Source organism: Nipponia nippon, unplaced genomic scaffold (assembly GCF_047370975.1).
Source record: "Nipponia nippon isolate SJK-2023a ecotype South Korea unplaced genomic scaffold, ASM4737097v1 scaffold_5, whole genome shotgun sequence".
NCBI classification, from domain to species: domain Eukaryota; kingdom Metazoa; phylum Chordata; class Aves; order Pelecaniformes; family Threskiornithidae; genus Nipponia; species Nipponia nippon.
The window spans coordinates 53,747,038-53,762,202 of NW_028262369.1; the positions used below are offsets into that span (position 1 = coordinate 53,747,038).

The window sequence follows — 15,165 nt, forward strand, 5'->3', positions numbered from 1 at the left end:
GCCTCGCCGGCAGGACTCCAGCTCCCGGGGGAGCCGGGCCTTGCCCAGCGCGCCCCGCGGCGGGGAGCGGCAGCTCCCGGAGGCGAGAGGCGCGGTGGGCTGTGCCTGACAGGGAAGTCCCCGGCCAGAGAGCGGGGCTGCGCTCGGGCTGCCCCTGAGGCCCCTCCGCCAGGACCGTCCTCCTGAGGCCGCCCGGCGCGACGGCGTGGGGGGCGCGGAGCCGCTGCCCGCCTCGGCTTCGACTTCGACGGGAGGGTGCGTCTGAGCTGGCCGGCCGGGAGGCAGGGCCGTCCCTGTGCCCTGCTGCCGGGGAGGCGAAGGAGGGAGGGGAGGGGAGGGGAGGGGAGGGGAGGGGAGGGGAGGGGGTGCGCTGGCAGCTGCCGGGTGGGGTGCGGTGGGGAGGCCGGTGCTCTGGAGGGCCCCTGTGCTCGCCCTTCCGTCAGGCGCGGCGTTGGGGCAGGAGGCTGCTCCCCCTTTGCTGGTGGCGGAGCCGCAGCTCTTCCTGCCGTCAGTCAGCCCGCCCATGTTGAAGGCTGTCCTGAAGAGCCGTCTGTTTACTTGGTCTTCCCTGCTTTATGGCTGAGCTGCTTCTGTGGCTTATCTGTTTAGGTGGTTGACCGGTGCTCTGGAGATTCACCTCTAGAGCTTTGGGAGCTTCTGGTGAAGCTTTCTTACAGCCCCCTTAAACCTCTTCTTGTTCGCGGCAGGCTCTCGGGACTAGTTTGTCTTAAGGGTGGTGTAGCTGTTGCGAGATGTCACGATATTACCTCCACCGTAGCGGGGGGGGGGGGGGGCTAAGGCGGGAGTTGTATAGTTGGAACTGCTTTAAAACTTGAGGGCTATATGACTAAATGTTAAAGGATGTTTGTCTCTATTAGTCTGGTATGTTTGCTGGTACAAAATATGTGTCCCTGGAGCAGATGGTAAAGTAATTGCCATCCTTTTTTCTGTGAAGGTCTCTTAGTAGTGACATGTGAATAATTAACCCTGTTGAAATCTGCTGTCGCTCTGTCATGAGAAAACATGAGTATTAGAGTATTTTTTTCTCTATGCAGTTAAAATTTATTTCTTATACCAGCTGGAAATAAAAACTTGAAATAAATAATAATGGCACCACTGTTTTTCTTAGCATTTGAAGATGTCTAAAACGAAACTGAAGAAACTAACTGGAAAGGAAGACTGCTTGGATGGCCAGGATGACAAAGTAGGAATAGCTGTATTATTACTCTTATTATTTTAATTCGAACCCCCACATTCAAGAGAAGAGCATGAATTGTTTCGTAGTCTTGTGACAGAAGGATGAATCAAATTTAAAGGTGGGGTCATTAAGAACAGCAGGAGGGTTGAATTGGTCAGATGACTGCAAGCTCTACCCAGATCACTAGCTTATGTTTTTCTCCAGAGGCTATGAGTAGTGTGGGTATCAGAAAATAAGAGATTTTTTTTTTTTTATTTTAGTGTATCTTCCTGGTTGAGGAAAGTTGAGCTTAAAACTGTTACCAAACCCACTACTGTTTTCCTGTATTGTTCTTTATCTTGGATCATATATCTTAATTTTCTGATTGATCACAAATTATACTTTTCAGCATTTTAGCAAGAAACTCTCAAACATTTCCTTTTAACCCCTGAGACATAAATCAATGACCAAAATTCTTGGCATACTCTGGTACATATTTGTATCTAGTGAGTAAGCTTTCACTGAATCGCTTGTGAAATGCAGGTGCTAGAGGGGTGATAATCTTTCTGGTCATGGTTGTATGTAGCTTCCCATTCTTTTTTTATTGTTTGTATCCCCTTCTGGGAAGTTATTTCCTGCCAGTAGTGTAATACATATCCAATAAATCAGTAGTTTAATAAATCCACACTTAAGTTTGCTGGATTTTTTTTTTTCCCTTGGATTTTGTAAGATATATATGAAATAAGAGAACTTTTAACTGTCTTACCATAAATGTCTCAAAAAATGTTTGGAAGTGTTTATAAATGAGTGTGATATGATGGCCTTGTAAACTGAGTTATACATGTTAGAAGCCTTTTGTTCATGTAGAAAATGTTGTTCAAGGCCAAAACTATTTTTTTTCTCCTGAATTCCTTATTCAATTTGTCTTTTAACATTAACTTATTCTAAGGTGGCTTTTTTTTTTTACTTCTGCAATACAAAGGGTAAAAACTTGGCTTAAAACCTCATACTATAGCTGTATTGCCATTGCTAATGCCTATACCAATTTGAAGAATACAGAGTTTTAACTGTTGCATGATCTCACTCTGTTTGAGACGGCATGAAATATTGCTATATGCAGACATTGACCAGTGCAAGCAATACTGAGAACCCAAACTAATAATAGCAAAAAGATAAGGAAACCTCTGAATAGTAGCAAGTGTTTCTTCAGTGTGGTCACAGTATGGATAAGAGGTATCTTCAGCTCTTACAGGTGAGAGTAAGCCATTTATGTAGAGTCATATTTAGGCATGGTTGTGTGGGGGCTTTGGTGGGGGTTATTTTTATGTGTGTATGTGTGTTGTGAGCATGACCACAGATTACAGAAAACTTTATGCTTGTTAGCTTTTAGTGGTTTGGCATATGATTCCATAAGTATGAGTGAAAGGACATTTGTCACAGTATAAATTAGAACAGCTTTACACAGAGCTGTCTGGAGGAGTCAGCACAGCTTCCTCTTGGTAACGTGGCCTGGATAACACCAGGTGATATGGTACCCATGGGACTGTAAACAGAGCACCTAGAACAGTCTGCTCCAAGAGGACACTTATCCCAAACTGATAATGCTAAGAGGAAAGTAACAGTAAGAAAATTTGCTTAAGATGCCCAAATTAAGTGAAAATCAGAGAATTATCAAGAGACTTTTGAGAAAAGATGGAGCTAAGTTGAAAAGAAATACAAAAAACATCGTGAAAACTCGTGGTTCTAGGCCTTGAAGAGAGGAAGCGGTAACTGAGCAGCAGCAATCAAACTGGGGTTGGTACTGCCAGTGGTTGTCACCAGCATCACGACCTCCACCTTCACTGCCGGACACTGTCAGTAGCCTGCGTTCCAGCTGGTGGAGTGACAGTACAGGGGGGGCACCCCATAAGGTTCCACACCTTGGGTGTGTGTACGTGACCTCGTGGGGGGCCTTTCTCACCAGCGTGTGCGTTAGCAGATTGTAGGAAGTGGTACAGTTGCACGCATGACTGGCGCACCCATGTTGTCAACAGCGTGAGTGTGTGTCCCAAAGTCTGTCATGTAGGTGTACGAGATTTAAAACTTTCTGGTACCAAGTCACCTGATCTGGTGTCATTTTGTAATTGTCTATTATTGTAGTTTTTCTGTTGTATTGCTGGTATTGATCCTGAGTGTGTAGTTCACTGATTGCCAGTTAATTGAGTTCTTAATAAACAAATAAACCACTTTGATTCCTGTTTGATTATAATGATGTGAGTTGAACAGGTCTTCCTGCAGCAAGTTGCATCGGTATGATTCTCAGTGGCGGCAGCCTTTAACAGCCTCCTAAGTTATGATTTCATTGGTTTTGCTGCTGTTACAACTCCAGAACCAACCACAGGCAGAAGATCTCAAAATGTCCTCAATTCATTAGGACTCCACTGGTTTCTGCAACCCTTTTATTTTTTTAATGAAGCGCTTTCTTAATGTGTAAATAAAATTGCTAAGGCTTCATAGGCCTTTGCAGGCCTCTCTAGTTAGGAGAATCTCTGCAGCAGTGACCTAACAGCCTCACTGAGTCAGCAAGACCCAATTATTGAAGGAGTGAATTATTTGTAAAAGGATGTACTGTCTGGAGCTTCCTTATCTGAAGTAATCCATATGTTACCATTCTCTGTTGTAACTTCCTACACCGTGCTGTAGTTTGGGGAAAACTGAGTTATATAACCCAAAGGCGTATAAAAATTAACTGCCTTGTTGGGCAGAGTTCGTATCAGCAGTCTGTCATTTTGCTGCTCTCTGTTCTCTCCCATAGCTGCAACAGTAAACTGCTTTCCGTTCTGACCTGATCAGTCGCCTTCCAGTTATTCCACAACGTGAATGCAACGCAGCTTGCAATATAGATATGCCAAGCAGTGATGTAACTGCTTTCTAAACAAGGACCATTCAAGTTCTTTGCTTAGGGACTGCAGTTTCACACTGTTCCACCTAATTAGTAATCTGATGAGAATTAATAACACATCACTTCTGCACAAAAACCTCCCATAGAAATATCCTCTCTTTGGCCTTACCTAGGGGGTAGTTGGAAGCAATCTTCAGGTAATTTTCTTTTCCATAAGAATTTTTATAAATATACAAAAATGTATATTTTTACATACTGATATACTTGTAGAGTATATGAAAGACATGAATCCTAAATGTGTTTAATTAGTTGAGCTTTCTCTATTTATAACCCAGGACTGTGTGCCACATTCAAGTTTTTCCCCTTGCGTTGTTCTTAAATACAACAAAATCTAAATACTAGATTATAGCAAGGTATGTGGCTGCCTTTTTGAAGGTTAACTTATTCAAGATCATAGTGAATCTAGCATGAAATAATAGCTTTTTCCATCTTACGAAGGTTTGTTTTTAACTGTAGTTTCCTCTATAAGCCTTTGAATTTTTTCCTTCTTTCAGAACTCTGATGACCCAAGATCTTATAACCATACTATGAAAGGAGAGACAGAATTTCAGAGGTAAATTCTTGCTCTGTCATTAAATGGAATTACTTAAAAATAAAACAATCACAGACTTTTTTAAATACTGAATTTAAGAATTTTGTTGGACTTGTTCACCAAATAAAATATGGTATTTTAACTGATGAGGTGTTGGCATTGCATTAATGAGTAGGTTCTGTCTAAGCTGGGCAGTTTGAGATAGCTGAGTAGACAGGGTTCAGAAATTATTTTTTTTTTAACTCTAATGTATGCTACTACACTTCAAATAAGGTAGGACTTACATCCTTCCAACACTGCTGTCATAAAAAGATAATTTTTTTTTTTTTTTTTTTGGCTTGAGCACTACCTTGTTGGTCTCTATTGTATATTACACATGTTTTGTTAGCAAAAAAAGCTCCAGTGAAGTCTGGGACATAGTTCTGCAGTGAACTTAGTACCTTTGATAGATTTCTGTAGTCCTGAAAGCATTGATTTCTCCTGATGCTTGAAGTAATTGATTCCAAGGCAAAGAAAGCAATCTTTCACCTTGAGTGTAGCAAATGTTAAATGGTGTTTGAAAACTACTTCATATAAAGTGAGAATGTTCTCGTGAATCCTGAGATTGATAGGCTTTGGATTGTTTCTTAATCATGGCAAAATCTTCTTGCAGTTTCTCTGTTAGCCTGGAGTTGTAAGTTGTAGGATATTTAGCTGCATGTATGCATGCTGTTAAGCACTGTTTGTTAGTACAGTATGATATAACCATAAGGCAGTCGCCATGTGCGTGCAAAACTCTATCTAGTCCAGTACCCCATCCCTGACAGTGGCCAGCAGGGCTTGCATAGGAAGGAATATGTGAAACAAGACAAGTACAAAATGATTTTTCCTGTTGTACACCCTTCCAGCTTCCAAGAACCAGTTAGGGGTCTCCTAAGTCAGAAGTTGGATGCCAGTCAGTGCATTTAAATCACGTGTCCTATGTGAGTTTGTCAAATGGCCTTTACCTCCCCAACATTTTTGATGACACTATTAGAGAGTAGGATAGAAACTTTCTTTGGATATTTTAAACCTAGTGTATGGTAAATTTATTGAGTATTTTCTCTGCTATTATAAGAAAGCTTCCTATTCAGTTTTCATATCATTCATGATTTCTGAGAAGGTTACGATCTTCCCATCCATTGTTTCTTTGCCAAGTTCTCCGGTCTGTTTATCCTGCACTGTTTGAAAGCTGTGCAGTGTTCGGCACTGTATGACCAAGCTGAACTGCTGCACGCTGGAACTTCAGGGTGACACACCTCATGTATTATTAAACTGCTGTTAAAACTTATCTGTGTGATAAGATGAAACTAGACTTTATAGGACATTTTTCAAACTGATAGATTGTGAATGCAGAAAAGGATTTTTCTCAATTTTGTAAGCTAAAATAGCTGTACAGCTAGGAAACTGTAAATACTAAAAATGCTGTATCAAACTATTTTAAAGGACAGATGTTGCTGCAAGTTCATATTAAGAACACACCAAATTGGTACTCATAAATACTTAGCTGCAACTGCTTACATCAAGGGCAGGCTTTTTTTTTGTTGTTGTTCTTTTACATTAACTGAGCTAGATTACATTACTTTTCTCTTAATGTTTCTATAGATTCAAAATAGAGAAAGATGGGCAAGAGAAGAAGCAAGACCAAAATTCTAGTATTTCTCATGCTGCTGATGGAAGATCCCAAGGAAAATCTCCGAATAGAAGCAAAACCACAGACAATTCTTTAATCCAAACTGAAAAGCAAAAGAGAATAGTTATTCAATTTAAAGCCAAAGAAATTAAACATGGAAGAAGTACACGCACTCCTGATGTAGTGCCTACTAGCAGGGAAAGATATAACAAAAGTCGTTTTGATGGAACAGAAGGAAAAAGACTCTGGCATAGCTTTGCAGTTCAGAGGGACAAAGCGATGAAGAAAAAGGCAGAGAAAGTTGAACTCTGCAAACTAAAGTTAAAAGCAGAACAAACTATGTTGGAAAAATTGAAGTCATCTGCGTACGATTCACATGTACCACATAAAAAGGCAGGTGGATCAAAAAAACGGAGTGAAGATGTCAGAATTCCAAAAAAGCCATCTGACACCTCTACAGGGACTGTGCATGATGATAGGCCTTTCACTAAGAAGCCAAATATGTTACCTAGGACTTGGGAAGAAGAGTACGAAGAAGAATATAAGGGGTTTTCTAAGAAAAAATGGCATGGGAATAAACATACACCATCACACTATTCAGCTGAAACACCACAGCGATGGGACTCCTGTAAACGGAAAAAAGAGAATGCTGATTCTGATAAAGCTACTGGTAATTCAGGGACTGAAGAAAGGTACTTTGAAGCCACAGCATTATGTTTTAAGCAGGTAATGAGATCCTAGTTCTTTGTATTATGCAGGTAGATGTTTCAGGCTAGTTTCTGAATGGCAGGCAGTTTTTATATAAGCAGACTGTCTTCTTACAGGTTTCAAACAGGATTTCATAGCTAACTAGATGGATTTTTTTGATCCCAATGTAAACCATGTTAAAATGTTTCTCTGCTCTGCTAAATGGTTAAACAAACTAGAAGGGTAAAGGTCTTGCATATTAGGACTGTGTCTGCACGTATGCTTTCATAGCTTTGCTTTGCTACTGGGGGTGTGGAATACTTCAATTTAGGTATAAATCAACAGAATTTTTTTTGAGCCGGCATGGTTGTATTATTTTTTGAATGAATAAACCAAGCCAATGAAAACTTGTCTGCCAAACAGGTGCTCATTGCTGGCAAAGTGATGTCAGGAGAGCTTGTAGATCTAGAACTAAATTTGTACGTTTCCTGCAGAACTTCACGTTTGGCTGTGATTAGTTTGTTTCTAAGTTCTAGCTTGTGTTTGGCTCTGCACCTCAACTTTATCTTGAGTGTGGTTACTTTTTGTTGTTATTAACATGCCTAGCAACATGATTTCAGTTCATATTATGGTAGCACAATCATTTTGTGTGTACACAAAGATAGTAATTTTATACAGAATCACAGAATCGTTCAGGTTGGAAGGCACCTCTGGAGATCTAGTCCAGTCCCCTTGCTGAAGCAGGGTCAGCTAGAGAAGGTTGCCCAGGACTTTGTCCAGTCAGGTTTTGAATATCGCTAAGGATGGAGACTCCACAACCTCTCTGGGCAGCCTGTTCAAGCACCTTCGCTGTAAAAAAAGTGGGTTTTTTTTGTGTTCAGATGGAGTTTGCTGTGTTTCAGTTTGTGCCCGTTGCCTCTTGCCCTGGCACTGGGCACTGCTAAGAGTCTGATTCCATCTTCTTTACACCATCCCGTCAGATATTTGTAAATACTGATGAGATTCCCCATTCTCTTCTCCAGGCCAAACGGTCCCAGCTCTTCCAGCTTCTTGTATGGCGTGCCCCAGTCCTTTCATCATCTTTGTGACCCTTTGCTCAATTCACTCCATTAAAGCCATGTCTGTCTTGTTCTGGGAAGCACAGAGCAAGAATAACATAGCCACAAACCCACAAGAGATTGGAAAAATAGGTTTACTGTGTAAACCACTGTATTTATTTTAAAAGAAAGCCATCCTTCCAAGCCTTTTTGAAATGATATTGTAGACGCTTCATCATGGATATCGAAATTATATTTTATGTTACCTATTCAATTCACTTGGGAATATCCAGTGTTCTCTAAAAAGCACTCTGAAAGACTGATAGATGTTCTACTTCTATTCCTACTTGTTTCTAGAATTTTGAGGTGCCGTGCACGTCTGACTCCTACCAAGAAGGTGAGGACATAAAGTCTGTCCAAAAGGTTAGTGATGTGCTTGTTCAACACTGAAGAGCTATATTCTGAAACTTCTGAAACAGGTATCACTTGTTCCTCATTCTTCCTTGGTATTTTGTGTTGTTGGCTTTTTTTTTTTTTCTTAATTCTTCCTACAGAGCTTTGAAGTCTTTCCACCCCTTCAAGACAGTCAGAATCCAGAAACAGACCAAGAGGTTAGTAATGCTTTAATTTAACACGTCTAAGTTGCGTTAAAAACTCATGGCACAAAGGTTGCGTAGCTGGACAATTCCATGACCTGTCCTAGTATTTTGCATTGTTGGCTTATGATCTACACTTCAAAAATGTGGAGCAATTTTTTCAAATACTAAACAAACTTGCTAAAGTACTGCTAATCAGGAACTTTCTGAGATAGAAAGATTGCCTTTCTGTTATTACCTGCAATGTAAGGGGCGTTCATAGTTGCTTACATACTCTAGCGATCTCATTTTCCATCCTCTAACTTTCAAGTTGGAAGAGACATGTTTTTTTAAGAAACACCCATCAGGAAACTTGCAGTCTATGTAGCAAAAAATGGAACAAAGTTTTTGGGTATCAGGTAGAAGGATCATAAACAAATCTTTCTAGGCCGTATTTTGGACATCTTTTGTGGACATCTTATAGTGGAGGATGTGCAGAAGGTTCTCATGGCTTTACATTTGCTGTACCAACTTAAAATTTGTCATGCTTCATTTTTAGCCAGTTTTAACCATACAGGATTAATGTGAAAGTGTCTTTTTCGGGAACAATTCATAAGTGATTACTTACAATTGATTTCACACGTGCAAATTTTTTTCATTGTAGATGCAGATAGTTGAAGATTTGCATGTTGCTCGTGTTCAGAAGAAGATGGCGCTGTCTGTAGTACAGACTTGTGGAGAGCTTACAAGTATGGAAATAGATCTTCCAGAACAGGATTTAAATATTTCTGCTGGTATGTCATGATTTGGTGTCTTTGGTATCTACTTGCAACTAGTTTTTACAGTCAGTTAATGGTCTGAGTAGAGAGTACACAACTGATTTTTTCACAACTTTTTTTGTTCTGTTTTGTTTTGTTTTTTCCCTCCTTTTTTTCCCCCAGAGGCTTTTACTTCTGGTCTGAACATATTGGTGGTGATTGACACAAATATAATGATTAGTCACCTTGAGTTTGTCAGATCCCTGAAATCTGAGGACATACCAGGTATGTGAATACATGGTGATCAATAAGACATTTTAAGAAAAAACAGATGATGTAAGAACTTCAGGCTACGTGAAGAAAAACAAACCTGGGCTCCTTAAAAAGGCAGCAGGTTTCATATAGAAGCAGGAGGCTCATGCTTAAGAGGCTGATTCTATGAACCCAAATAGGCTGCCTCTTAAGGAAAGTTCAGCTATGAAAGCAGAACCTACTGTGCTTATACTTACATACCTACAGAGAATCATGGTCAACGTTCCCAGGAATGTGCATGAATTAGAGGTAAATAAGTCTTACCTATTGTAAAAACAAACTTTTCAGCATTTAATTCATTACTAGTGGTGATGTTTTCTACTTTCTTTTTAGCACTTGTTTTCTAGAAATCTAAAAACATTTGAAATCTGATAAGCAGTCAGTCAGTGCTTTATTTCTCTCTTGGTAAAGGTCACAGAATTCACGAGATGTGTGAGCAATTTCTCAGGAATTCAGATTGCAGACCCTGGCTTTAATGTTTGGCTTCAATATGCTGTGAAGCTCTTAGCGATTCCATGTTAGCAGGATTAGGACTGTGTGTGTCAGTTATTGGTAGACACATTTGGAATCTATCAGAATACTTAGAGTGCTTTGATACTTTCAGCTAATGAACACATTTATTCCGGCCACCTGGAAAATAACTTTGTAAGGGCCTGAGTAATTTTCAAGAGTGTGTCAGACTGTATTTCTCTTTCCCATATTAGGAATGGTGTTGCATTGTGTACACTGGGATGCCTTTTTTAGAATATTGCAGCTTCCAATTTCTGGTCCTGCACCAGACCCATTATGCAAAAGGTTCAGAAGGTTTCTGCTTCCTGACCTATTTATTACAAAGCAGATGGATATTAATGTATTTTTTCAAAATTGTATTCTTATAGTGTGAATGGGAAAGAAAAACTGTTGAAATATTTGTCGTGGGTGGACCAACAGAACAGTCATTAAATTTCCGATTTACCATGTATGTCATATATAATAGTTTTGAAGTTCAAACCATACTTACATACAAATAAAACCATGGTCCAATATCCATACTTCCTGTTCCTTGCTTAGGAATGCTGGTTGGCAATTAGCACAAACCATTGCTCCTTTTATGTGATGATTGTTTTTGCACAGTGACTGTTGTGGTCATCCAGGTATTTTCAGCCTGTGCTTTCAGATGCTGTCACCTTGCTTTAACATCTTACAGTGTGTGTGTGATAGGATTTTAATTGCTGCAAATGTATTTTACAACATCACTACATACTGTTGTCAAAGTGTTCTGTTGATTGAAATTGTTTATTCCTTTTGTTTGCCTAATATTGTAATTTTTACGTGTGACCAATATAGTGCCAGTTTGAGATTAGATTAGAAAGAGGTAACTTGGCCTTTTTCAGTTGTTTATTTTCTAATGCTAGATACTCTTGAGCATGGAGTATGACAACTAATGGCAAAAGAGATAAGTGTGAGCTTACATAAATACGATGTTTGAATTAAAAGTTAACTGTAGTAGTTTGCATGGCTTTTCAAAATACCTTTGTGTTTTGCCTTTTTTTTTTTTTCTTTTTCTTTCCAGGGGTTGGCAGACTTGCGTTAATAATTCCTTGGGTCGTCCTACAAGAGCTGGACAACTTGAAGAAGGGGAAAATGTTGCAGCACGTTCGGGACAAAGCTATCCCTGCAGTCCAGTTCATCTACGCGTGTCTCAAAAACCAAGATTCAAAATTGTGGGGGCAATCCATGCAGCTTGCTTCTCAAAAAATATGTAATATATGTGCAATCAATTTGTTTTGGGTACTTAATCCTTGCAGTTCACCTAGCGTGAACCTTAGCACTAAATTTTGAGTTTAGTACAGTCTTCACCCTGCAGTTTGCTAATTAAAATCAGCTAATAGCTTACAGCAGCCTTCAGAGCGTATCCAAGACTTTAGGATGCAAATACCTTATTCAGATTAGTGATTTGTTCACTATTGTTTTATCAATTGTTTCTTGCTTTTAGCTGCGTCTGTTGGTAGGTGGGGGATTACTTAATGAAAATTAGTTACTACTTTTACCTGTGAGCTAAGGATATGTTGCGTGCTTTTGCTTTTGACTTGGTCATGACAAAATCTAACATACTCGATTTTGCTTGTGGCTCACTTGATGTTCTCTGGCAAAACCATAGTGGTTTTGAGTGCAGTAGTACCTAAGAATTCAAAGCTCAGACTTGTCCTTAGTATACCTTTCTCTGTCCTCGTTTGGGGAGTATTAAATTTAAAAACAGTACCATGACTACACTGAAGTTTTTCTTATGTTGAGTTACTTCTGAACATGTCAGCACTGTCTTAACTAAATTTGCAGATGGCCTGAGTGACGAGAACAATGATGATCGTGTTTTACAATGTTGTCTCCAGTATCAGAACCTCTTTCCTCAAGCTGTTGTCATACTCTGCACGTGAGTTTCTGTGTGTTTTTAGGTCTCTTATGATGTCTAAGGTAGTCTCATGCCAAATACAGCATTTTCAAAGGGTATATTAAAATGAAGAGCTGCTTCTGAAATAAACTTTTGGAGGAGCAATCACCCTCTTAAAACCTAGAGTAGAAGGAGAAAGTAGAAGTAGAAGGGCAAATCGTGCTTGACAAACCTGATCATCCTCTATGACAAAGTAACCTGCTCAGTTGATGTGGGGTGAGCAGTGGACATTGCCTACCTGGATTTCTCCAAGGCTTTCAATATGGTTTCCCACCACCGCCTCCTGGAGAAACTGATGCGTTATGGTCTATCCAAGTGGCCTGTGCAGTGGGTGGGGAACTGACTGACAGGCGGCACCCAGAGAGTGGTGGTAAATAACTCCTTTTCAAACGGGGAACCTGTCACAAGTGGGGTCGCCCAGGGATCGATATTGGGCCTAATGCTGTTTAATATCTTCATAAATGATCTGGATGATGGGATCAAGTGTGCCCTGATGAAGCTTGCCAATGATACCAAACTGAGTGGGGAAGTGGACGCTCCAGAAGGGAGAGCCACCCTGCAAGAAGACCTGGATAAGCTGGAAGAGTGGGCTAACAAGAACCTTAGGAAGTTCAACAAAGATAAATATAAGATCTTGCACCTGGGAAAACATCATCCAGGAGTGCAGCACAGGCTGGGATCTACTGAATTCTGATAGCTGGGGAGCAGCTCTGTGGAAAGGCACCTGGGGGTCCTGGTGGACAACAAGCTCAATATGAGTGAACAGTGTGCTGCTGTGGCAAAGAAAGCCAACAAGATGCTAGGTTGCATCAACAAGGGCATCACCACCAGAGATGAAGTCATTATCCCGCTCTATTCAGCACTTGTCAGGCAACACCTGGAATACTGTGTTCCATTTTGGTCCCCGGTATACAAAAAACATGTGGACAGGCTGGAGAGGGTCCAGAGAAGGGCCGCAAAGATGATCAAAGGACTGTGAAGCCTGCCTTATAAGGAAAGGCTGAGAGAGCTGCATTTGTTCAGCCTTGAGAAAAGGCGGCTTAGGGGAGACCTTATCACTATGTTCTAGTATTTAAAGGGTGGCTACAAAGAAGATGGAGACTCTCTTTTTACAAGGAGTCACATGGAATAGATGAGGGGTAATGGGTACAAGTTAGTCCTGGGGATATTCCAATTGGACACGAGGAAAATTTTTCACAATGAGAACAATCAAGCCATTGGAATAATCTCCCCAGGGAAATGGTGGATTCCCCCACATTGGACACTTTTTAAGATTCGGCTGGACAGGGTGCTGGACCATCTTGTCTAGACCGTGCTTTTGCCAAGAAAGGTTGGACCAGATGATCCTTGAGGTCCCTTCCAACCTGGCATTCTATGATTCTGTGAAGATATAATAAAACACAAAGACTGTAGATGTAATCACCTTCATGTGCTTGAGGCCTAAAGTAGAATTAAGTTTATTCAATGTTCATTTTAAAAACTTTTTAAAGCATAGCTTTCTCAGAGTTTATTCTGATTTCTCATAAAAAATATTATTGGAGTTACAAAATCAAAAGATCTATTTGTATTAACGACTGAGATCCAGTTAGATACGTTGTTTCTGCCCACCTGGTTGGGGACAGTGATAAACATTGGCAAGGGTTAATTTTAGAAAGAGGGAAGATGGAGATAAATTTGCCTCTGGTTTGGGGAGAGTGATGGGCACTGAAGGTTACTCTTAGAGAAGATGGAGATAGATTTGCCTCTACTCATATTCTGTGACGATAACGGCTGACTTTTAAGTATTGATTCTCAATGTGATACAAATCACATGAAGCTAGTTGTTAAAGGGCTAATATTCCTTGACAGGTATTGTAAACAGCTTGCTGTGGTCTTTGCTAAACCTGCATAGTTTCAGTAAGTTGGGTTAAGACCTAGGTTTCAGTTTGTTTGTGCAAGGTGACGTGTGTGGATTGGGTTGCTGCTGAAAATACTATTTCAGTCGCAGTATTGGTAGGGCTATTAATAATTATTTTAGGTTTCCCTGAGTAAAGAACAGGAGGTGACGTCAGAAGTGCTTTTCATCTGAAAATCCCTTTATCCTTATAAGCAATGGAAATTTTTGAGAACGTACTAGGATCCAAGTTGGTACTGCATCTTTATAGTAGTTCTGCTGGAGCAGGGCAGCATTTGAGACAAAGATTTGGCCAGTAGAACAGCAAAAAAAGGTGTCAAAAATGAGGATTTGTTGTAGCAATCAAATAAGATATTACTGTCTTAGAATCATTGCCTTGTTTGCATTCTAAGATCATAGTAACTAGGCATCATTGCTGTGGTATTTATAGCTGTTTTTTTCTTAAGGCAAACCTAGAGCCTGAAACATTTTCCAGTATGTTTCTGTTTTTTTTTTTTTCAAAATAGCTGCTTTAGTTAATTTTCTGGTTTAATTTTTTGAACTGTTTCTAATTGCTTGAGAAAGAAAACTTCATATATAATGAAGCTCCCAAAGAAGCTTACTGAAGGCAATTTTTTCAGTGTGTTGCTTTTATTACTTAATATGTAATAATGTCAGTTTTATGTCAAAAATTAATTCTCTTTTCCTAGGGATGATAAAAATTTATGTAATAAAGCCATTGTGAGTGAGGTCAAGGCATTCTGCAAAGCTGATTTGGTTACTGCTCTACAGAATCTGAATGTAAACATGCACCAGGGCTGTGTTGAGCTGCAACAGTCAAAATGTGGTAAGTTTGTTTAATGTGCATGTATCTGTATGTTGGTTTTTGAGACACGTAATAATCAGTGTAGGAGAGGGAGAACAGTTTCTACTATAACTTCAGTTTTCAGATACTTTGAATCCTTAGGAATGCTTTTTGTTTGGGGCAGGTTTTTTATTTTCAAAGGTAAATGGTTTTCTGGAAGTTTGAGACCTTTATTAAAACATCTGTCTCTTAGAGTTCTAGGAAATTAAAATATTATGTAGTTTTGTTTTATAGAAAACACACAGCATTAATTTCCTGTGTTTATAGTAATCTAAAATGTGTCCTGAACATTTTAGGACTGAAAAGAGGTTTATCCAGTTGAGCCAGTT

The 15,165-nt window shown here is 39.8% G+C and overlaps 1 protein-coding gene across 6 annotated transcripts in view; it reads left to right on the forward strand.

The window, feature by feature from the left end:
- Positions 1-4: 4 nt before the first annotated feature.
- Positions 5-15,165, forward strand: part of SWT1 (SWT1 RNA endoribonuclease homolog) — a 40,854-nt gene continuing 25,693 nt past the window's right edge. For 2 of the 6 annotated variants that reach the window (XM_087733786.1, XM_087733789.1), the window contains exons 1-11: positions 5-255; positions 1,130-1,204; positions 4,613-4,671; positions 6,274-7,027; positions 8,383-8,448; positions 8,580-8,636; positions 9,265-9,394; positions 9,542-9,643; positions 11,223-11,411; positions 11,987-12,080; positions 14,682-14,818. In XM_087733786.1, coding sequence (XP_087589912.1) covers positions 1,139-1,204; positions 4,613-4,671; positions 6,274-7,027; positions 8,383-8,448; positions 8,580-8,636; positions 9,265-9,394; positions 9,542-9,643; positions 11,223-11,411; positions 11,987-12,080; positions 14,682-14,818 — 1,654 coding nt within the window. In that variant the 5' untranslated portion in view covers positions 5-255; positions 1,130-1,138. The remainder of the gene's footprint in view (positions 256-1,129; positions 1,205-4,612; positions 4,672-6,273; positions 7,028-8,382; positions 8,449-8,579; positions 8,637-9,264; positions 9,395-9,541; positions 9,644-11,222; positions 11,412-11,986; positions 12,081-14,681; positions 14,819-15,165) is intronic. The other 4 variants (XM_087733783.1, XM_087733788.1, XM_087733785.1 and 1 more) reach the window with 3 other exon arrangements.